A 24,605-nucleotide genomic window follows, 5' to 3' on the forward strand; every position below is an offset into this window, starting at 1 on the left:
GCTTATATATGCAAAGATATGTGCCCTTTAATTCCAATCAACATTATGAACAGAAAAATGCCTAGGAGGAAAAACTCCTCCACCCTGGCAATCTGCGAGGCACTTTCATGTTCGGAAGCAATTCTAGGAAAGCGAAGGTAAGCAGCATGCAGAGCACAGAATTCCTTATGAAAGATTTACAGTGCAGTCTCCACAGAACACCACATTCCCATTTGAAATCCCATCAGTGCCCTACCCCATAGGAGGCTTTGGCTCCACATCACTCGGACATAGTCAGAATGCTTCCCATACTGTATATGCTTAAACTACATTTCAGAGGCTAGCATTTGACTTTGCAGATAGATGCCTGATTGAGGAGCACGGCAATAATAATTGCCGTAATAATATAATGAAACATCAAAACTGTTAGAGCAGTTGTGATTAAATTAATATCATGTTCAGTCATTTACTTCTAAGTACACTGATCAGTAAAGTACAGTAAACAGCATACAGGAATATATAATGTCTATATGATTGATGAATCTCTAATGTCACCCTTACCATCCAGGGAAAGTTTGAGGCATTATTGCTGAAACATGCGTCATTGATGAACAGCACTGGCTGCTCCCCTTGCCGTCATTACAGGATTGATTCAATGTAAATATCTGATTGTCAGACCTTTAAACAAGATGGCTGGCGGCGCGACATGGAGATCAGCTGAAAGCCCTGCGCCTTAGAGCTCTGTGCCAGGGGGATGTGGAGTGCATCGTTCTCCCAGCAAGGTAACACAGAAGGAATGGTAAGAATACTGCATCAATCACATTCTTTTTCGTTTTGTCAGTTGCTGAAGAAAAGACATCACGCGGTTAGAAACCAATAAGGTAACTCATATTTTGCTATCAACTGATGCAGCTGATACTTTATAGCATCTTCACCTCACAGTCCCTTTGAGTCAGTCTATTGTAAGATAAATTCAGTTTAGGTATGAATTTATTAACATTCTATTTCTATTAACAATGTATGCCCATTTAACCAGTAACTGAAAAGGCAGTTGGAAAAACAGGTTTCAGACAGAGGGGCCCTAAGATAACATACAAAGCACATGCTTTCAAGTTTAGGATGACCAGTGACATAAATTCCAAGGTCATAGGGCAGCCTGGGCAGGAGACAGATGAGATAGGGAAACTATCTGTAAGAAGGGAGTGGAGATTCACAGAAACTTAATTGTCAGGCCAGAAATTATGACTGAAACATGCAAGTCACAGAGAGGCGTATACGTGTGGGGCCCAGAAAGTACCACCAGTGAAGATTGGACTTATAAACCAATTGTGATCACATGTAAAATTCAGAACGCGTTCTCCAGCCGTGGGTGACAGAGCTATTGTGAGCTCTGCATCTCCGACTGTATCTTGTCCAATCCTAAAACCAGTAAACTCAACTGTATCAAACCAATTGCTACGTTTGGCGGTCCATTACTCTGATTTCTCTGTAAACCAGCACGCAGATAATTTAAACTTAACACTATCCACACCTGTGCACAGGGCAGAGGGTCCAGTGTTCCCACATGAATGGATTTCTTGCCTTGAAAGCGGCGCTCAAACAACCAATACTGACCAACTACTTTCCCACGGTTAAAGATGGTCACAGGGGAAATGACCTTCGGCTCTGATCAATGGGTCTGATGAAGGACTCAAAATAACCCTTGAGAAGAGTCGATGTGCTGATCTGTCACGGAGGCAGATCTGTCTGTAGATGTGCCAGCCATTCTTGTGAGTGGCAGGAGGTAGGAAATGATGAAGTTGCACTGTTTGTTTGTATTGTATTGTATTGTATTGTATTGTATTGTATTGTGTTGTATTGTGTTGTATATTTTGTGTAAGCACACTGAGAGTCACTTTACCAAGTCAAATTCCTTGTTTGTGCAAACTTACTTGGCCAATGAAACCTGATTCTGATTCTGATTCTGATTCTGATTCTGATGAAGGTCGTGTTCAACCATAGGGGCTGCATGCGTCTCCTGATGCATGAAACATGGCAAAAGACCAAAAACAAAGCAGCTCTGAATGCATCATTTAGGAAACCAATGATAAGCTTATACAACAACCAATTTGGGGAAACTGGAGGCATCAGCTATTTGGATTTGAACCTGGGACATGGCGCACTGTCTGTCACAGAAGAGTCATTATGTCTTGAAACCAGATAAAACTGGGTACATGTTGTTCTGGAATATTCAGTGGCCTAAAGTCCCTCTTTGCATTTCTCTCGCATATTCTTTTATAAATGCACTTGCGATGTTCCCTGATTTGTCTGTGACTGGGAGGGAGGACTGCCCTATTTGCAGTCATTATTTTTGTTTAATATCTTCATCTCTGAATTAGGACAGTTAGAAACATTATATAACCATCAAAACCTATTTATCCTGCTATTGAATTCTGGATATGTATAAAATCATACCCTATGCCAACCAAAGACAAAGAGTGTGGGATAAAGGCTAAAAGGAAGAGCTGAAGACTTTACACTGATTTTAGTCCACCCCCTACCTTGGTGAACAGTAAGGTATTGATAGGAGAGAGAGAGCGAGAATGAGAAGCTTCTGGCAAATTGTATGACAGTCTGAGAGCTTCAGTCAATTATTCAATATGAAAGCTTTCAGACACTTAATGGATCAAAAGACGCATATATCGGTATGAGTTATCTACTGGGAACACCTATAGTGACATCAGAGAGAGAAACTCAAGAAACATCTATTCAATCTTCTACCACAGACAGTTTATTTTCAAAAGTCATCCGGATGTCTAAACATCAGTATGTTAGGCCAAATCCATTAGTGAGGAAAGTTTGCGGAAACTGAACAATCTCGCAATCTTTTGCTTCAGGGATGAAAATCTGCAGTTGAAAATAGTGCATAATTAATTGCAATATTTCTGCATGGAGTGATCTTTTCCAACTGTCACGGAACAATCACTGAAAAAACACAGTATTAAAAAGGGCCCCAAAACATTTACATTTTTACAATTAATTGTTTTGTAATGTACAGTATAGTCCCATTAACAATGAGGACTGTCCTTGACTAAACCTTACAGAAACCCAAGGCCAAAACCCTAAGAGAAAACACAAGGCATTCCTGGCAAGGAATAAATAAAAAACCCGTAGCACTGAACCCCACACAAAAGTATGGGCCATCGGTCAAAGGCCATATCAGGTAGGAGAACGATGAGAAGCCAGGTGAGAACAGGGGGAACAAGGTGAAGTGGATACACATACCACAGCATGTACATATGTGCATACACCAGACAGGCACCCGTAGAACACTGTCAGTAGCACAGCGCTACAGACACACCGGTACCCAGGTAGCCGCCCACATAGCAAAAGGCCAGACTGTCAGCTCACTGGATTGTTTCGTGAGTTACAGACAAACAGCTCACCGTTTGGCCACTTGCTTTTAAAAAGTGTGTATAAGTGTGTTTGATAGTGTGAAACTGACTATGCCATGTTTTACCTTGACAGCCTTCTAGTACCATGAACTTCGTCTGTTTAGCAGCTGACATTTTAAATAGACTATGCCAAGGATGCCTCGATTTAGAGATTCCAGGAATTGCTAACATTTGATGTTATTTTCTTAATATCTGTGCACCAGTTACACTAAAGATGATGGTGGTCCCAGAGCGGACCAGATGTGGCACACCACCAGTGGGGGGTGGACCCAAACACACCTGTGGACCGATAAATGTCTTGCAGTTTATGTCAGTTTTGAGTATGACTTGCATAATGTACCAATCATAATAAATGTACGTATTTCAAACAAAACCACAGGTTGATTTTTGTATAAACCTCTTGCATGCATTGCTAATGCTACAGGGTTGTCATTAATTATGTTCCATTCTCCATAGTGGCACAGCAGCAACCTTCACATATTTGTATATGCAAAATATTTCACATATTTAACTATGCATATTTGCTTTTAAGAATGAAAGGAGTCTGGATGTGTATGACTCCTTCATGCTAACATCTTGATGTGAACAAGGTCAGAATGCCTTGTCAGGATGAGTAAAAGTGAGTATAACTGAATTTAACTGGGTAGGCCTAAATATGATTCTTTAGAATTGACTCATCTTTCAGATTCCAGTAGTAAGTCTTAGACTCTATGTGACAGGCAGGCCAAACTGATACTTACAAGCACAGGTAGCCATGTGATTCACCAAGACTGCTACTGTGAGGTTTATAATCCACTTATTTCAAGTATGACAGATGCAGCCAATATATAGCTGCTCTTGGTATAAACCACGAGATGACTGGTTGTTGGAAGTAAGTTATGTGAGCAGTGTTTCTTTAACAAGTGCTTTTAGGTGTTCTTTCCTGAACCATCAATCTCACCCTCAGTCACATCTCAGGATTTACAAGACGTGTAGCCTACTGACTAGGTTCACAAACAATCTAGTAACTTCGGCTATTCATACAACACTTAACATAGCCTACATTTGTGTCGCGAGGCATGGAGTAAGATGACAGTACGGTGCATTTCATTTAAAAAAAAATACACGCTCTAATCCTGAATAGTTCTAACAGCTGTTACAGACATGATGCACTTGAGCGCGTGATGTTCAGGGCTCCGGTGGACCTGAGACTGCGGCTGACTGTAAGCGCGTAAGAGTCTTACGAGGAAAGAGCGGGCGAGACCCCGCTATGAGACGCCAACCTCCGGGTAATGCGGTGCCGTCCGTGAATCATCCCTAATGCCTTTTCTACTGACTTCATGTCATGGCCAATGTACTGTAGAGCGTCAATGAATTCAAAGTGCCCTCAGCCACAGCTCACATGCACCCTACAAGGAGGTTAGTTCGAGTGTCCGCATCGACTTAGTTGAGTAATTTAGGCGAAAAATGCTTAAAAACTTAGACAAATCAAATGTATTATTACTGAATATATTAGGTATATAGAACACAAAATAAAACAGCACGCGTTTGGGGTGAACGGTAGAAAACTTCAAAATGCAATAATGTGGCACTCGCTACACGGACACAAAATTCCTTCATCATCTAGGCTACACATTTTACATTCATCCGAGATAGCAGTTTTGCTATTCTATTTCATATATCATCTATACCTATGTCATCAAACCATATATACAGAGACGTGATGTTTCCCACCAGTGTAAAACTGACTATTACGGTAGAAATACTGTTGAGCATGACAGCTTGCTAAAATTGAATCTGCACGGCACTGCTTGGCCAGCACACCGAAGACGTTAATAACTATAGGACGCTCCAGCACACTCACCTGCACGAGACTGTGATTTCAACTTTGGTGGCGGGAATGGCAGCCGTTAGCGGATCGAATTCCCCTATAGACGCCATATTCATGAAGCTGTTCATAGTGGAGCTACGTCTCATATCCGACATTTTTGCTCAAGTTTAAAAAAAAAAGCCAAAACAAATCTTGCAGATTCGCTCTCTCGATGGTGACCTGGTGAGTGCGAGCGACAGTCTCAGAGCATAGTGCGCGCGGAGGGGAGTCACCCAACTACACTCGCGACGTCACCCGGACTCAGTCGACCTCATCTTAATTAAAAGAGAGAGATGCCGCGTGGGGAAATGCCAGTGAATAACCCTGCAGACACCTTTATATGTGTGGTGGAATGCCATGTACATCTATAATTGAAAGAAGACTTCTTATCCGACATGAAATGTAACCCCGCTTCTGCCTCATTGCCGCTGTTTTGGAACTTCTTTAATAAAAAGCTTCTCAACCATTGCCCAGAATGGTTTCTGCAGATGTAAGATCCATGTCACACGAGGTTTTTTTTGTAGTTGTTGCTGAAGAACAGGCTATTCACTTTGATTGCAATTACTGGAAAGTACATAAAAACACTACTCTACAAGTATACCTAAAGTCTGTGTTTACCTCCACTCATCAAATCGTTTTGTGAATGAATTGTATGCACTGAGATCATTATTCAGCAGTCCACAGTGGCAACTCTAAAACTTACCTTTGACATGGCAAAAAAAATTGGATGCCGGTTTGGTGTATTTTGTGTGGACAGACAGGATTCCCTTTACGGATTGTATATCATCGATCAGAACATATAATGTCCTTCAAGTTGCTTTGAATGAGGCCAAGGTTTTACTCCATCGGGACATTTAGTTCTTGTTCTACTAACAGTGACAGAAAAGGCTGGTTGGCCCTTATATACACGGCCCGGTGAGCTCATGGGCACACACGCTTCAGATCAGTTCGATTCAGAATGCCGACTGGGCTCTCATATCTATGGTATGCTGCTGTCATCGTCATGACAATATGGGGTATACTGTACTAAATCACATTCATCATACGTTTGACATTGCTCAGTCATGTAGTAATAATATTAATAGTCAATTGTTTGCTAAACTTGTTATTGAGTTATAGCTTGCAAAAATATATATTTTTTTCTCAACTTGATGCCAGGTCCGTGACATAATGCCATGAAACATTTATTCACACCGGAGTTTCAAAACAATAAAAACATGTTTAGTCTTGTTTTATTTCAGCATAGCTGTTTGGATAGGCACAGAGAATTGTCTCCCTGAGAAACAAAAGCGAAGTACATCCAGAAACGATAAATATTTTACAGTTCATACACTTGCAGAGCAGGCCACGGCACAAAATAAAACTCACAAAACCAGCCATGAGCGAAGGCCTGTGTTTTCCCCTGCACCAGTGGCTTGTGAGTGTGTGGTACGAACGTGGCACAAACACAGCTCATGATGACCTTAAAGCTAAAATGTATAATTCACTGTAATCATGTGTTGCGGGGTTATGATGAGTCATTATGCATGAAGATGCAAGCAAGTCTTTTCAGAAAAGTGACTCATAAAAGGCATCCTTTCATTTTAAAATAAATATATTCTGTAAATCTTCTAAAAATGAATGCAGAAAAAGGCAGCCGTTAGAATGAAGGAGTCATACACATCCAGACTCCTTTCATTCTTAAAAGCAAATATGCATAGTTAAATATGTGAAATATTTTGCATATAAAAATATGTGAAGGTTGCTTCTGTGCCACTATGGAGAAATGGAACACAATTAATGACAACCCTGTAGCATTAGCAATGCATGCAAGAGGTTTATACAAAAACCAACCTGTGGTTTTGTTTGAAATACGTACATTTATTATGATTGGTACGTTATGCAAGTCATACTCAAAACTGACATAAACTGCAAATCTAATGCATCAAATTAAAACTGGAAGATATGATGATAATACTGCCATCCAGTGGTACTTATTTGAGTGCTGCTTCATCAGAAAGGCATGGTCCTCCAAGACTGCAGATCTGTGATGTAAATTCTAGTTCCTTTTAGTGAATCAGATCATTTAGCTCAGTTAACCAATCACAGATGGCTCTTTTGGCTTTTTCGTATGCATGTGTATATATCAGGGGTATACGATATCATAATACGTTTAAATATAGCTGCAAGCAGTGATCACCGGGGTCCTGGTAGAATGTGTGAACTGGCCCAAGTGGCGAAAGGATGAATTAATCACTGAAGATAGATCAAACCATGTCAAAGCAACAGAGGAAAGCATTTAGGTTGCTATAGTAATATGTTGTGACCGATTTATTTTAAATTGGGCAAATAGCTTCAATATGCCGTTATGAATTATCCTACAAAAATGTAATTGAGTTTTGAACCTTGATATCACAAGCATGTATTGACTGCTGAATTTGTTGAGCAAGCCAAATGGAACTTCAAGAGATGTGAACAAATGTAGCCAAGTATGAGCATACCAAATTTAAAAATGTTAATTGGTTCTCGAGATTGAAATGTGTCAGTTGCAGCTCCCCCTATGAACACAATTTCACTAAATGTGTCGTGCATCCAAAAACTGTGGTAGTGATGCAGCGTGTCGTATGTCGTCAAGGGTGAACCTTTCCATCAGAAGATAGTGTCTAGTGAAGCGCTAGATTTACATCAGAAGATAGTGGCTAGTGAAGCGCTAGATTTACATCAGAAGATAGTGGCTAGTGAAGCGCTAGATTTACATCAGAAGATAGTGGCTAGTGAAGCGCTAGATTTGAACCTTTCCATCAGAAGATAGTGGCTAGTGAAGCGCTAGATTTGAACCTTTCCATCAGAAGATAGTGTCTAATGAAGCGCTAGATTTACATCAGAAGATAGTGTCTAATGAAGCGCTAGATTTACATCAGAAGATAGTGTCTAATGAAGCGCTAGATTTCCATCAGAAGATAGTGGCTAGTGAAGCGCTAGATTTACATCAGAAGATAGTGTCTAATGAAGCGCTAGATTTACATCAGAAGATAGTGTCTAATGAAGCGCTAGATTTACATCAGAAGATAGTGGCTAGTGAAGCGCTAGATTTGAACATTATTCACTAGGTGGCGCTGCTCCACAAATGAGTCGTATTGAGTTAGGGTCATGCACCACTTAGAGGCCAACTTGCCATAAAAAAAATCATCATTTTTGCCAAAAAGGTGAGCTATTGCCTAAAGACTACTTGGAGCCCAGCCCACTTCAGGGGACACACAACACAACAGAAACCTCTGTATCAGTATATGATATCATTGAAAAAAAATATCTTTGACAAACACTATATGACTGGCAAAGGCAGTTGTGTTAATATCGACAAAATTACCATTTTTATAAAAATTGGCATTTTATAGGTTGAAAATGGCTCAACATGCCATCTACGCTACTGTTTAAAATCATCAAAGTCCAATCCCAATGTAGATTTGAATGGTTGGTACATATCTACCTCATGATAAACATAGATTTGAATGGAGTAAACTCTATTTAACTCCATGCAGTGGTGGAGTTAGGCTCAGGGCTGGGGATGAACTTATACTTTAAAACATCAATAAGGAGTTCTGCAAAAACCTTGCAAACACCACCAACTGATAGTTGATACTGATAGAAGCTTGCCAACACACTTACTGGTGTCTTTTGACAGTATAGCTGGCAATGTCATGCTGTGAAAGCTTTTCTTCCATTTTTGCAGGGTGTTCCAGCCTGGAACACAGAACTACATAGGGCATATCCTGGATGGTTAGTGGGAAAGTCATAGGTGTTTATCTGTCCTTCACATGACCATATGCTATCAAAATTAATTTGAGGATGGTACCAAAACTAGTTGCCGGCATACCTCAAAAAGTGGCAAATTGTTGCATAGTGTTACTTTAAATAGTTTGATATCGTACTTAATCCTCTAATAAGAAAATATTAGTTTATATTTAGAAACTATTGAAATATCTTTGAACATCAAGATACAGTACATTACAAAGCATCAGACAACACCACTGGAAGAAATTGACCAAACCTGTTAAAATCCTTAATTCCCCTGTTAAGTAAGTTTATATGTTTATATGTTTTATGTCCTATGCACCAACCACACCAAGTTCATTTCCTGTATGTGTAAATATACTTGGCAAATAAAAAGACTTCTGATTCTGATAATAATCCTGTTTTGTTGCAGGCTATATAACTTGCAGCATAGAGAGAAATGTGGTTTTTAATATGGTATGCAAGAAATATGGTGTCTAGCTAGAAAAACATTCACTTCTGTTCTTTGCTTTTAAACAGGTCTAGGAGAGACGGCAGGTCGCAACCGATGATCTTCTCGGCTGACCGAATGATCCGCTGCAGTCTGCCTTTGTCCTTGGCAGTAGAGGCAGCAAACCAGATGGTGATTGATTAGGTGAGGATGGACTCAATGATGGCTGTGTAGAACTGGACCATCACTTTCTGCGGCATGTTGAATTTCTTCAGCTGCCGCAGGAAGAACATCTTCTGCTGGGCCTTCTTGATGGTGGAGGTGATGTTCTCCGCCCACCTAAGGTCCTGTGCAGTTATTGTTCCCAGGAATCTGAAAGACTTCACAGTGTTTACTGGGGAGTCACACATGATGAAGGGGACGGTTGGGGCTGGTCTCGTCCTGAAGTCTGCTACCATCTCTACTGTCAAGGCGTTCAGCTCCAGGTGGTTCTGGCTGCACCAGAAAGCCCGGCTGTCGACTTCCTTTCTGTTCCTCGTCCCCATTGGAGATTAGTCCAATGAGGGATGTGTCATCCGCAAATTTCAGGAGTTTGACAGAGGGGTGGCTAGAGATGCAGTTGTTGGTGTAGAGGGAGAAGAGTAGAGGAGAGAGCACACAACCTTGTGGGGCTCCAGTGCTGATGGTCCGGGGCTCAGAGACAAGCTTGCCCAGCCTCACGCGCTGCTTCCTGTCTGACAGGAAGTCAGTGATCCACCTGCAAGTGGGCTCAGGCACGCTCAGCTGCGTTAGCTTGTCTTGGAGGAGAGCTGGGGCTAGTTATCAAAGCTATGGCACTATGACAGAAGATAAATCATCAGCAAAACATTGCTTGGGCAAACAGAACTTCCCCAGTGAAGTGAATTAGTCTACTTAGCCTGCTTAAGGTTGAAGTGAATTAGTCTGCTTACCCTGCTTAAGGTTGAAGTGAATTAGTCTGCTTACCCTGCTTAAGGTTGAAGTGAATTAGTCTGCTTACCCTGCTTAAGGTTGAAGTGAATTAGTCTACTTAGCCTGCTTAAGGTTGAAGTGAATTCGTCTACTTAGCCTGCTTAAGGTTGAAGTGAATTAGTCTAGTTACCCCCTGCTTAAGGTTGAAGTGAATTAGTCTACTTACCCTGCCTAAGCTTGAAGTGAATTAGTCTACTTACCCTGCTTAAGGTTGAAGTGAATTAGTCTACTTACCCTGCCTAAGCTTGAAGTGAATTAGTCTACTTACTCTGCTTAAGGTTGAAGTGAATTCGTCTACTTAGCCTGCTTAAGGTTGAAGTGAATTAGTCTAGTTACCCCCTGCTTAAGGTTGAAGTGAATTAGTCTACTTACCCTGCCTAAGCTTGAAGTGAATTAGTCTACTTACCCTGCTTAAGGTTGAAGTGAATTAGTCTACTTACCCTGCTTAAGGTTGAAGTGAATTAGTCTACTTAGCCTGCTTAAGGTTGCTAGCATTTACGGTCATATCATATCAAACAAACCCAGAGAAGGCTTTGTTCACTGATGTTTCCGATACTCTCTCCTTGTAGAAATAGAACAAATTAGCTGATAATGGGTGATAATCAAAAAGAGAGTTGCTATTTGTTGCCACTTAGGAGGATAAAGCTCAGAAACAACTTTCACAGGAAATGATCATGATTGGATATAATCAGCTTCCTCCCCATACTGTCTAATGGGAGTAAGTGGGTGGATTTTGTGACTTGCGTTGGTCAATGAAATATACAATAAGATATGGGCCTGTTTCCACTGATGTATTTGTTTCGGTTAAAACACAAATGTCCTGTTTAAGGGTCATTTTTATATTTTTTTTTATATTGCGACCGGCAAGTTTGTAATTTATCCGATTTCTATCAATTCTACCAGGCAAAAACTTTGCAACCCCCTCCCCTCTAGACACACAAGTTGGATTTCAACATTCACCTAAAAAAACTGTCTCATTGGAAGACATTACAATATTGCTGCAGGACATCTTTCACATTATTTGTTGTATGCGGCCCTCATCACCCTGGGCTAATGACTGCTGGGACAATTAAAGGGGCCCAAAGTATATTGTGTTAAAGGGGACATATTATGCTTTTCTGGGTTTCCCCTTTCCTTTAATGTGTTATATGGCTTTTTGTGCAGATAAACGGTCTCCAAACTTACAAAGCCCAAAGTCCACGCCAGAGGGAGTAACTCTCTCCCACAGAAACTACTTTTCTCAGCTGCCTGCCTGAAACGCCTCGTTGGAATTCCAGCCCTTTTCTTTTGTTACAAGATGACGTAACATAGTCGTTATTGCCTGCCTAGCTGACCAATCAGAGCACACTGGGCTCATTGGGAGGGTGGGCTTAAAGACACAGGAGCTCTAACAGAGCATTTCAGCCAGAGGGTGAAAAGAGAGAGAAAAATTATGTGTTTTTGGAACATTGAAGCATGTAAATCTATTCATTCAAGTAGACCCAAAAATGTAATTATGAACATTGAAAATGAACACAACAGGTCGTCTTTAAGAGGCTGGAGAGAGCCTGAAGTTAATGCATTCTTTGCCCATGCTAATTTCATACAGGTCACTGCCACATTTTAATTTGAGAGGTCACTGGCTCATTCGGCAATACTGTCTCTTTAAATGGTGAATGCATGAAAGTTATAGATGTCTTACAGATGTCCTCATGTTTATGGTCCATAGCTGAAACTTCCTGCACTTTCCATGTTTATTACATCTATTGGCATGTCAAAACAATATATATTTCAAGCAGGCAATGACACTAACAGACCATTATTAGTTCATCACATGTTTGAAGGGAAACAGCCTTTTGGAAAAAGCTATAATTTGTATCTTTGCCTTTTGACATTTTTTCCAAGCATTGTTTGTTTTAAGAGATTTTTTTTTTATTTAATCGTAGAGTCAGCTAGCTGCATTGAAACAAAGAAAATACAATTCAAATACAATTCAAATACATGGATCAGTATGGCGGCATTATGCAAAATAAATACACTGGTTTTGACAGATGCCATTTAATTCAAGTAACTGACATTGTTAGAGTTCAACTTTGTGGACTGCCTACTAAAACAGAAAAAAATCAGGATTCTGACATACATAAATACATACATGAAATCCACTCTATGCACACTAAACAGGATTGCTCTATGCAGGACAGAGAGCAACCCCTACTGTGAACACAGAGACTAGAGTGCTCCTACAGTGCAAGTCAGTGACGGTCATTTCCCAGACCTGGTTCATCAGTTGCCAGAATGTCTAAATTCTTGATGAATTCCAAATTGACTGCAAATTGTTTAAGACCTATGGTTAGTACAGGCATACACAGCATCAGTCATATATTTGAACAGTTTTAAAAGTTCACAGGTGCAAAGTTCCAGTACTCATCTAAAAGACAAACACAGAGCCAGTGACGATGATGTCAGCTAGTGCACACAGCAGTTATAACATGAACCAGGTTTAAGCTCAAGGCTGCTCTACATTATTAGGTGTACAGGCACAGGAATGCTCCTCTGTCCTTCGTTTGTTCATACAGTACAGTGTGCCTTCGAGTTAAGGCCACCCAACTTGCCTTCTAAAAGGGAGCCTTCTAAGGTCGCAGGTTTAGAGTTAGACTGTAGCAGCAGAAACATTAATTCACATGAGAGAGAGAGAACGTTTGCCAACACGGAGTAATGCCAACTTCAAATGACAGCGAGTCAGTGAGTCACAAAGTGAGAGTGAGACGATGTTCTACAGGGACGTGCAGTGTGTGTGGGGGAACAACTAGAAGCTAGGTGACACTACACAGGAAAACCTTTCCGTTGATTGGGGTAATACGCTACTCTACGGCATCATTTTGATCATGGCATGGATGACAAAGAGCTTTTGGCAAGCATCTGTAGGTACCGACAACGCAAGACCACAGAGGCACATGTTAAGGGTATGGTGAATCCAGCCCCATTCCCACAAAGCTATTTTTCAATTGCTTGCAAACTTGCCTCCATGTTGAAATATCCCTAACGCATAAGTGTCCAGACTGGGAGGGACTGCTCTGAGCGGCTGCAGGCTATCCACTCGTCCACATCCTCATCCCCATTAGTCCCAACTGCATCACAAGTGGGGCTTGACACGGTGAACATCAGCTCAAATACAGACAGTGCCATGGAGCAATATTGAGGCTTTTCTTTTGAACGTGCTAGAGAAAACGAGCTACAGTAGCACAGTCAGAGTGGAACAGACCCAAGGGGGCAAAACAGAAGAAGAAGCCACGTCTTAAATGAAATGAGAACTGCAGTCTCCTTTCTGTGTGAAGAGATCAGACTACATAGTATGGAGGTCAGCTCCATGACCACAACAAAAGAGGATGTCATGTGATACACGCGTAAAATATGATCCAGAAGCTGCTGCTGCTGGGGGTCAAAGTGCAAATGGCCACGCTGGCCTCTGCCCACCCCCTCCGTGACGGAGAGGAGGCGGCGGCATCCTTCCTAGCTGGCAGCAGCCTCGTCTGTGTTTTCCATCACATCTGAAGCGGCATCCAGAGACCCTCTTGCTCGCCAGATCTTTACAGTCCGATCACTGCCAACACACAAGGTCATGACGTTAATGTTGATGAGATACTGATAAGACTAATAATCCTGAAACACAATCAGATCCATGATGTTAATGCTGATTCCTACTGATAAGACTAATAATCCTGAAACACAAGGCCATGACGTTAATGTTGATGAGATACTGATAAGACTAATAATCCTGAAACACAATCAGATCCATGATGTTAATGCTGATTCCTACTGATAAGACTAATAATCCTGAAACACAAGGCCATGACGTTAATGCTGATGAGATACTGATAAGACTAATAATCCTGAAACACAATCAGATCCATGATGTTAATGCTGATTCCTACTGATAAGACTAATAATCCTGAAACACAAGGCCATGACGTTAATGCTGATTCCTACTGATAAGTAGCCTGACGATGTCATACTCATAATTCTAGTCAGAATATGAGTCTGATACCGGTCCATTGGGCTGTGATTATGGGGCGTGTTTCAACCGAACCAGGAAAAAAATGCCAAAGTTTAATGTATCAGCTGGCCCCTTGGTCTACGTTATGGTCATACTACGTTGCTCTGATTGGTTCTAGATACATCCAATTGAGCGAAGAGGCATTTTTCTTCCTGGTTCGGTTGAAACACGCCCCATAATCACAGCCCAACGGAGCGGTATCAGACTGATATTCTGACTAGAATTATGAGTATGACATCGTCAGGCTAACTGATAATCCTGAAACACAATCAGATCCATGATGTTAATGCTGATGAGATACTGATAAGACTAATAATCCTGAAACACAATCAGATCCATGATGTTGCTCACTGTTCAGTAGGCCCATTTCAAGACATTGGACATTGAAATGTGGAGAAATGTTTATGTAATTTGGAGGTCATATGAAGTGTATTCGAGGTCATATGATATGTATTGGGGGTCATATGAAATGTATTGGGGGTAATATGAAGTGTATTGGGGGTCATATGAAGTGTATTAGAGGTAATATGATATGTATTGGAGGTCGTATGAAATGTAATATGAAGTGTATTATAGGTCATATGAAGTGTATTAGAGTATATGTATGTAATATGTATTAGAGGTCATATGAAATGTATTGGGGGTCATATGAAGTGTATTGGAGGTCGTATGAAGTGTATTAGAGGTAATATGAAGTGTATTGGAGGTTATATGAAATGTATTGGAGGGAATATGAAGTGTATTGAAGGTAATATGATATGTATTGGAGGTCGTATGAAATGTAATATGAAGTGTATTATAGGTCATATGAAGTGTATTAGAGTATATGTATGTAATATGTATTAGAGGTAATATGAAGTGTATTGGGGGTCATATGTAATGTATTGGGGGTCATATGAAGTGTATTGGGGGTCATATGAAATGTATTGGGGGTCATATGAAATGTATTGGAGGTCGTATGAAATGTATTGGAGGTAATATGAAGTGTATTAGAGGTTGTATGAAATGCTTCTGTCTGTGTGTGTGTGTGTTCCTACTCACTCGGAGGCGGTGAACAGAAGGCTGCTGTTGGTGGAGATGCCGTTGATGGGGCTCTCGTGCCCCTTGAGTTCACCCAGTGGTGCCAGGGTGTCCGAGTGCCACAGCTTCAGCACGCCCCCTCGGCAGCCACTCAGCAGCGCTGGAGACCCGGGCACCACGCCGAGGGCACACACCCAGTCCCGGTGGGCATTGGGCACCTGCTGTAGCCACAGAACACAACACACACCAACATGAGCGCTCTACCACAGAACACAACACACACCAGCATGAGCGCTCTACCACAGAACACAACACACACCAGCATGAGCGCTCTACCACAGAACACAACACACACCAGCATGAGCGCTCTACCACAGAACACAACACACACCAACATGAGCGCTCTACCACAGAACACAACACACACCAGCATGAGCGCTCTACCACAGAACACACAACACACACCAGCATGAGCGCTCTACCACAGAACACAACACACACCAGCATGAGCGCTCTACCACAGAACACAACACACACCAACATGAGCGCTCTACCACAGAACACACAACACACACCAACATGAGCGCTCTACCACAGAACACAACACACACCAGCATGAGCGCTCTACCACAGAACACAACACACACCAGCATGAGCGCTCTACCACAGAACACAACACACACCAGCATGAGCGCTCTACCACAGAACACAACACACACCAGCATGAGCGCTCTACCACAGAACACAACACACACTAGCATGAGCGCTCTACCACAGAACACAACACACACCAACATGAGCGCTCTACCACAGAACACACAACACACACCAGCATGAGCGCTCTACCACAGAACACAACACACACCAACATGAGCGCTCTACCACAGAACACACAACACACACCAGCACATATACTGTCAACATGAGCGCTCTACCACGCTGTGGTTCTACCACAGGATACATAACCAAGTATTTGTCTGTCAACCAATTTAAGAGCCTTTTAGATAATGCCTCAATGCTGTTGTTTTAAATGATTCTCTGATTTAATTTTTTTACTTTATGTTATTTTATTTATTTTTTTTATACTTAATTTCTGAGTTGTTTAATGTGTTTTTTTTATTTATTTTGTCTGTTTTGTTTTGTTATGGTTTGTTTATTTATTGTTCTTCTGTACTATGTAGCCTCAATCAGGGCATTGCTGCAAAAGAGCCCTGTGCTCAGTCAATTCTCCCTGAATAAACAATGATGATGATGATGATGATGATACAGAAACATGCTCCTCATCAGTGCAGTTCTTCTGCCAACTGTAGACAACGCAAATCATGTGGAGGAAAGAGAGTCTCCAATGATGGTCAAACCATGACACCATACATACCTGATACTCTTTCTATCGAAAGTTTTACATTTGGATAGGAGAAAAATCTAGGACTAATTACATTTTTACATTTAGTCATTTAGCAGACGCTTTTATCCAAAGCGACTTACATATGTGCGACTTACAATGTATACACATTTTACATTTACACTGATGGCACACTGCACATCAGGAGCAATTAGGGGTTCAGTGTCTTGCTCAAGGACGCTTCGACAGGGAATCGAACTAGCAACCTTCTGATTACTAAACGACTTCTCTACCCCCTGTACCACTGTCGCCCCCAGAGCAAAGTGTCTGTCTCTCTTTCTTACCTGCAGTAGATCCTTCCGGTCCAGTGGTCAAACCATGACACCATACATACCTGATACTCTTTCTATCGAAAGTTTTAACATTTGGATAAGAGAATAATCTAGGAATAAATCCCAGAGCAAACTGTCTTTCTTTCTCTCTTTCTTACCTGCAGTAGATCCTTCCGGGCCAGATCCCACTTCTTAATGCCGTTGTCCCTGGAGCCGCTGAAGAGGCAGTCCCCCCGCACCACCAGGGACTCGATGCCGTCGTAGTGAGGCGGCTCGAAGTTGTGTGTGGGGCTGAGGTTCCCCTGGGAGCCCTCCGTCACATCAAACATCTGGAGTAGAACAGAACACACACACACACACCACACACACACACAGACAGAACACATCAAACATCTGGAGGAGAACAGCAAACACCAGTGAGAAGTCAAATCAATCAGCACAGACCACACCACACCACACACACACAACCAGACCACACACACACACACACAGACACACCCAGACAGAACACATCAAACATCTGGAGGAGAACAGCAAACACCAAGGGGGAAGCAGCAGCAGTGAGAAGTCAAATCAATCAGCACAGACAGAACACACCCACACACACACACACACACACACACACACCACACACACACACACACAGAACCACACCACACACACACACACACACACCCAGACAGACCCACAGCACACACACCCAGACAGACCACACACCACACACACACACACCCAGACAGAACACACCACACAGACACACATACCACACACACACAGACAGACCCACAGCACACACACGCACACACACACACACACAGAGACAGAACCACACCACACACACACACACACACACACACACACACAGACACACACACACACACACACACACACACACACACACAGAACACACACACACACACACCCAGACCACACACACACACACACACACACACACACCACACACACCCAGACAGACCCACACACACACACACAGACAGAACACACCACACACACACACACACACACACACCCAGACCACACACACACACACACACACCCAGACAGAACACACCACACACACCCAGATAGAACACACCACACACACACACCACACCACACACACACACACCCAGACCACACACACACACACCCAGACAGAACACACCACACACACCCAGATAGAACACACCACACACACACACCACACCACACACACACACCCAGACCACACACACACACACCCAGACAGACCCACAGCACACACACCCAGACAGACCACACACCACACACACACACACACCCAGACAGAACACACCACACAGACACACATACCACACACACACAGACAGACCCACAGCACACACACGCACACACACACACACACACACACACACACACACACACACACACACACACACACAGAGACAGAACCACACCACACACACACACACACACACACACACACACACACACACACACACACACACACACACACACACACACAGAACACACACACACACACCCAGACCACACACACACACACACACACACACCACACACACCCAGACAGACCCACACACACACACAGAGACAGAACACACCACACACACACACACACACACACACCCAGACCACACACACACACACACACACCCAGACAGAACACACCACACACACCCAGATAGAACACACCACACACACACACCACACCACACACACACACCCAGACCACACACACACACACCCAGACAGAACACACCACACACACCCAGATAGAACACACCACACACACACACCACACCACACACACACACCCAGACCACACACACACACACCCAGACAGAACACACCACACACACACACCCAGACAGAACCACACCACACACACACCACACACACCTTGATGTAATGGTCTTTAGATCCACTGAAGACCAGGTCCTGAGCATTACTAGTCTGGTCCACTGTCAGACACATGACTGGACCTAAGTGACCGGTAAGCTTTCCTGTAGACACAAACCTAGGGGAAACGAGTGAGAGATGAGGAGATGGAGGAGATGGAGAATTGGAAACAGAACTAAATAAACAGAACACATGTCCATCCCTGACCAAAGATGGACAGTTCACTTCACTTGGTCCCCGGGCGCTACAAGCTGCCCACTGCTCCTGGGGGGTCCTTGAGGAAGGACGGTCCAGGATGGGAAAAATGCAGAAAATAAATTCACTGCGACCTCAGGCCTACGTGTGTGTGTGTGTGTGTGTCCTGTGTCGGCTCTATATATGCACGTGTGTGTTCCAGGGTGTCGTATGTGCCATTAAAAACCTGACAAAGGTCTTAATTATTATTATTATAAAGAACTAGATGACCAGCTGGTTGTGTGTGTTCACCTCCTCAGGTCCCACATGCGCACAGAGTTCCCTGCGGCGGCGTAGAGCACGGAACCCGTGGGGTTGAGGGCAATCTGGTTGATCTGGTTCTCCCCCGCGGGGATGGACACGGTTCTGTTGGTGTTGCCTGCGCAGACATCACTGGTGCTGACCTGACCAGAGGACCTGTGAAGGACACACACACACACACACACACACACACATAAGCCCCTCCTCGGATGGTTTATGAAGGACACACACACACACACACACACACAGACATAAGCCCCTCCTCAGGTGGTTTATGAAGGACACACACACACACACACACACACAGACATAAGCCCTCCTCAGATGGTTTATGAAGGACACACACACACACACACACACATAAGCCCCTCCTCAGATGGCCAACACATTTCAAGAAACATTGTTCATGAAAAATCCCGCTAAATTGTATTTGATGATTTGGACCGTGTTGTTGAGGATGACCGCTGGGGGACAATAGAAACCGCAAACACAAAAAGTATTTTCTGGCTCAGATATGACTGGAAGAGGGAAGAATTATTTTTAATTCTTTTTCTTATTCTTTTCCCTTTTTTCTAGGTCGTTGTTTTTCTAATTCTCATGTAAAGTAGTATTTATTGTTACACCATGCTTTTTATTGCTCTTAGCTTGACAGTTCTCTACCTTGTTCGTCGCTTTGGACAAAAGCGTCTGCTAAATGACTAAATGTAAATGTAAATGTTCTACCCCATACCCTGTAATGTAAATAATTGCCACCATCAACATAGTATTCTGTTCCATTACTCTCCTTTCCCCGTGTAATATTAACCTACGAGCACACTCTATACCCACTAACTAAGCTGTTCATACTTGAATGCTCTCTCCCCACCTTATCCACTATCAATTTTGTATGCATCATGTTTATACCATGTTATGTTTGTATGTATTGCATACATTTACCACATGTATGCTAACATGCTCATCCTAATACGTGTATGAATTCATCTGCCATGTTTCTGATTGTCCTCTCCCCTTCTGCCACAGGCAGATGCCCCTCCCCCGTGGGAGGGGTTCAGGCCCCTGGGCTCTGTAAAGTGGCTAGAGAGCATTTGATTGTTTTTGGCGCTATATAAAATCCAATTGAATTGAGTTATCTAGCAATACTAGTTTGATGATTTGACTCACGTCAGCGTGCGGATGCACTTGGCCGAGTCCCGGATGTCCCAGACTTTGATGTAGGAGGTGGAGACGGTGAACACCAGGCTGGAGCTGTAGCGCACCGACACCACGTTGTTGGGGTGGCCGCCCAGAGACATGATCTCCTGTCCGGTCACCAGGTTCCACACCTTACACGTCCGATCTGTCACACGTCACACAAAACCACACACCACCGCAGTCACGCTTTCTGCATCGTCAATGCAGCGCTCTTGTCTTCAAATAGAAAAAGACTTTAAATTGATGTGTAGATACATATGTGTCCAACAGAGGGACGAGTGTTTCCAGACAGAAAGAGACTGATGAGTAGATATTGATGTGTCCACTAGGGGGAGTGTGTAGATATTGATGTGTCCACTAGGGGGAGTGTGTAGATATTTATGTGTCCACTAGGGGGAGTGTGTGTGCGGGACAGACAGAGACTGATGTGTAGATATGTATGTGTCCACTAAAGAGAGTGTGTGTGTGCGGGACAGACAGAGAGACTGATGTGTTCACTAGGGGGAGTGTGTGTGTGTGTGCGGGACAGACAGAGAGAGAGACTGACCCTTGGATCCGGTGAACAGGAGGTCATCCGTGGAGTCCACACACAGGACAGCCTTACTGTGGCCCTCGGCCATGTGCACACACTGCAGGGTTCCTGAGCGGCTGCTCTTTGGTACGGGCACTGGGACAATTACACCTCTGGAACACACACACACACACACACACACACACATTTTACCTGTCTTTCAATTTCTTTCAAATCCTGTCGCCTAGCACCACATCATTTCTTTCCATTTTATCAGCATGCTGCATAGGACTATACCATGATGGTAACAAAAGCATAACTGAACACGAATGACACACATGATACACACATAATACACAAATGCATGCATAAATGCTTGTGGACCTTATACAGCCGTTCTTCCACATGCAGCTAAATCAAATGAAGGCAATGATGAAAACATGAATGAGTAGAGCGATCCTTCCCCATCTTAACATAGAGTCACTTAGCAGTCACATGACCGTACCAATGAAACTATTCAAATAACCCTTACAGTACCATGACCAACATGAGCAGCCACACGCAGCCACACACACACACACTCACACACACCTCAACCATGACCAACATGAGCAGCCACACACACACACACACACACACACACACATCTCAACCATGACCAACATGAGCAGCCCCACACACACACACAAACACACACACCTCAACCATGACCAACATGAGCAGCCTTACTAAGAGTCAGGCCAGGGCAAAAACACTCGAGAGGGGCTGGAGAACAAAGAACCTCAATATAGATCACTATATGCAGCACTTTACCTCACCTGCACAAACAGCACCTTCACACACACACACACACACACACCAATATAGATCACTATATGCAGCACTTTACCTCACACACACACACACACACACACACACACACACACACACACACACACACACACACACACTAAGATATAGGCTTGCCATGTACTGGGCCAAGTCAATGGTAATATCCCATATTTGCATGGGGTGAAGTCAGCTCCCAGCACTGCACACTTCTCCCGTGGAGCCTCAGAGTTTGGAGCTCGGTTGGACTGGATTTTCACTCAGATTATTTCAGCCCATCTCATCCGTCACTGATACTTTTAGCCTAAACTGTCAGCTTGACTAACTGCTCAAACAACACCTTCTCACACACACACACACACACACTAAGATAGGCTTGCCATGTACTGGGCCAAGTCAATGGTAATATCCCATATTTGTATGGGGTGAAGTCAGCTCCCAGCACTGAACACTTCATCTGTCACTGATACTTTTAGCTTATCTAGTTTTTCTAGTTCTTATTTAGTTTATTAGCCTAAACTGTCAGCTTGACTAACTGCTCAAACGCAGCCTTGACACAGTCGAATCCATGTCCGCCACTCGTATGGTCTCATGGTATGAGCAGGCTCATGCATCTCCCCCAGCCTCAATATTGAAAGACTGATGTGATCACCACATCCTCTGGGTGCTCGGTGTGACTGCCTATTGGATGGCATTGTGTGGGTTGGATCATTTGAAAACCTGTAAATATCATCTCATAAGGATTGAGAGGAGAAGAGTAGTATCAATCATTCAAAGAGTTTATATATTTCACATGGTACTTAAGCAAAAGGCTTCAGTTGAACGGCGGTGAATGTTCTTCATTCAAAGAGTTTATATATTTCACACGGTACTTAAGCAAAAGGCTTCGGTTGAATGGTGAATGTTCTTCATTCAAGAACAATTCTGATGTACAAAGGACTCTTTTTCTTTAATGTCTGTGTGGGTATAACCCTGTGGCTCTTATGCGGGCATATTAGTTCCCTCTTTTCAGCTGAAGATCATGTGACATTCAGGACAGGACTTGCTGGGTGCTTATTAAACACGGCACAATTTGTTGATTGAATTAGCAAGACGGCATGCTTCCCCAAAAGGGGGCCAATCATGAGGGGACCACTCTGGATCAGGCCCCGTGAACACAGACCTTAATGCTGAGTCATCTCAAGGAGAACACAGACCTTAATGCTGAGTCATCTCAGATAACACAGACCTTAATGCTGAGTCATCTCAAGGAGAATACAGATAACACAGACCTTAATGCTGAGTCATCTCAGATAACACAGACCTTAATGCAGAGTCATCTCAGATAGAACACAGACCTTAATGCTGAGTCATCTCAGATAGAACACAGACCTTAATGCTGAGTCATCTCAGGGAGAACACAGACCTTAATGCTGAGTCCTCAGGGAGAACACAGACCTTAATGCTGAGTCATCTCAAGTAGAATACAGTTAACACAGACCTTAATGCTGAGTCATCTCAGATAGAATACAGTTAACACAGACCTTAATGCGGAGTCATCTCAGATAGAAGTAGTACGTTATTTGCAACTAAGCTGAACAGAGCAACAGAAATATGAATCGTATTAAATTAAAGATGCACAGAGCATCTGTTGAATCAGTATTAAACTCGATATGCACAGAGAATCTGTTGAATCAGTATTAAACTCGATATGCACAGAGAATCTGTTAACCTTGAATCAGTATTAAACTCACTATGCACAGAGAATCTGTTGAATCAGTATTAAACTCGATATGCACAGAGAATCTGTTGAATCAGTATTAAACTACATACGCACAGAGAATCTGTTGAATCAGTATTAAACTACATATGCACAGAGAATCTGTTAACCTTGAATCAGTATTAAACTACATACGCACAGAGAATCTGTTGAATCAGTATTAAACTCACTATGCACAGAGAATCTGTAAACCTGGCATGATGGCCATTTAATGTTGCAGTGCAGAGGTGGTTCAGGCAGCTTGGGTGGCCACTGGTGCTTACTGTTTGATCTCCTTGCTGCTCTTAACCCTGTCAGTCAGGGCTTGTCCCTTGTCATAAGTCTTCCGCCGGGCGAGTGGGGAAGGTTCCGGAACTCTTTTGTCTGGCCCTGATGGAGGTCTGTAGCCAGGACTGTCATGTTTTTAAAGTTCCCCAAGTGAGGATCAGACACAGACAAACAGAAACATAAAGCAAATATAAAAAGGAAACAGAACAAGCATAACAAACAAAAATACACAAAATCAAAACACATAAAACAGAACCAATAAGACAGACATGCCAAACACACACACACACACACACACACACACACACACACACACACACACACACACACACACACAGTTACCTGCTACTGGGTTGAAGCACCCTTGTTGAGGTCCTTTGTATAAAAACACGTATTTATTCGCCGCAACAATCTGACTACTCTGTGTTGCTATTAGTGAGAAGGTTTAGAGATATGTTACGTGAAGAGTTAAAGA

General features: G+C 42.9%; 2 protein-coding genes across 2 annotated transcripts in view; both read right to left on the reverse strand.

Annotated features, from left to right (window-relative positions):
- Positions 1-5,471, reverse strand: part of cpne8 (copine VIII) — a 33,873-nt gene extending 28,402 nt beyond the window's left edge. Inside the window, exon 1 of the mRNA XM_031564002.2 lies at positions 5,257-5,471. Coding sequence (XP_031419862.1) covers positions 5,257-5,378 — 122 coding nt within the window. The 5' untranslated portion in view covers positions 5,379-5,471. The remainder of the gene's footprint in view (positions 1-5,256) is intronic.
- A 7,003-nt stretch (positions 5,472-12,474) lies between these two features.
- kif21a (kinesin family member 21A) overlaps positions 12,475-24,605 on the reverse strand; it is a 53,879-nt gene continuing 41,748 nt past the window's right edge. Inside the window, 8 exon segments of the mRNA XM_031564008.1 lie at positions 12,475-14,033; positions 15,528-15,727; positions 17,339-17,509; positions 19,080-19,197; positions 19,566-19,730; positions 20,736-20,910; positions 21,313-21,449; positions 24,127-24,255. Of these exon segments, the coding sequence (XP_031419868.1) occupies positions 13,943-14,033; positions 15,528-15,727; positions 17,339-17,509; positions 19,080-19,197; positions 19,566-19,730; positions 20,736-20,910; positions 21,313-21,449; positions 24,127-24,255 (1,186 nt within the window). The 3' untranslated portion in view covers positions 12,475-13,942.

Source organism: Clupea harengus, chromosome 3, assembly GCF_900700415.2.
Source record: "Clupea harengus chromosome 3, Ch_v2.0.2, whole genome shotgun sequence".
NCBI classification, from domain to species: domain Eukaryota; kingdom Metazoa; phylum Chordata; class Actinopteri; order Clupeiformes; family Clupeidae; genus Clupea; species Clupea harengus.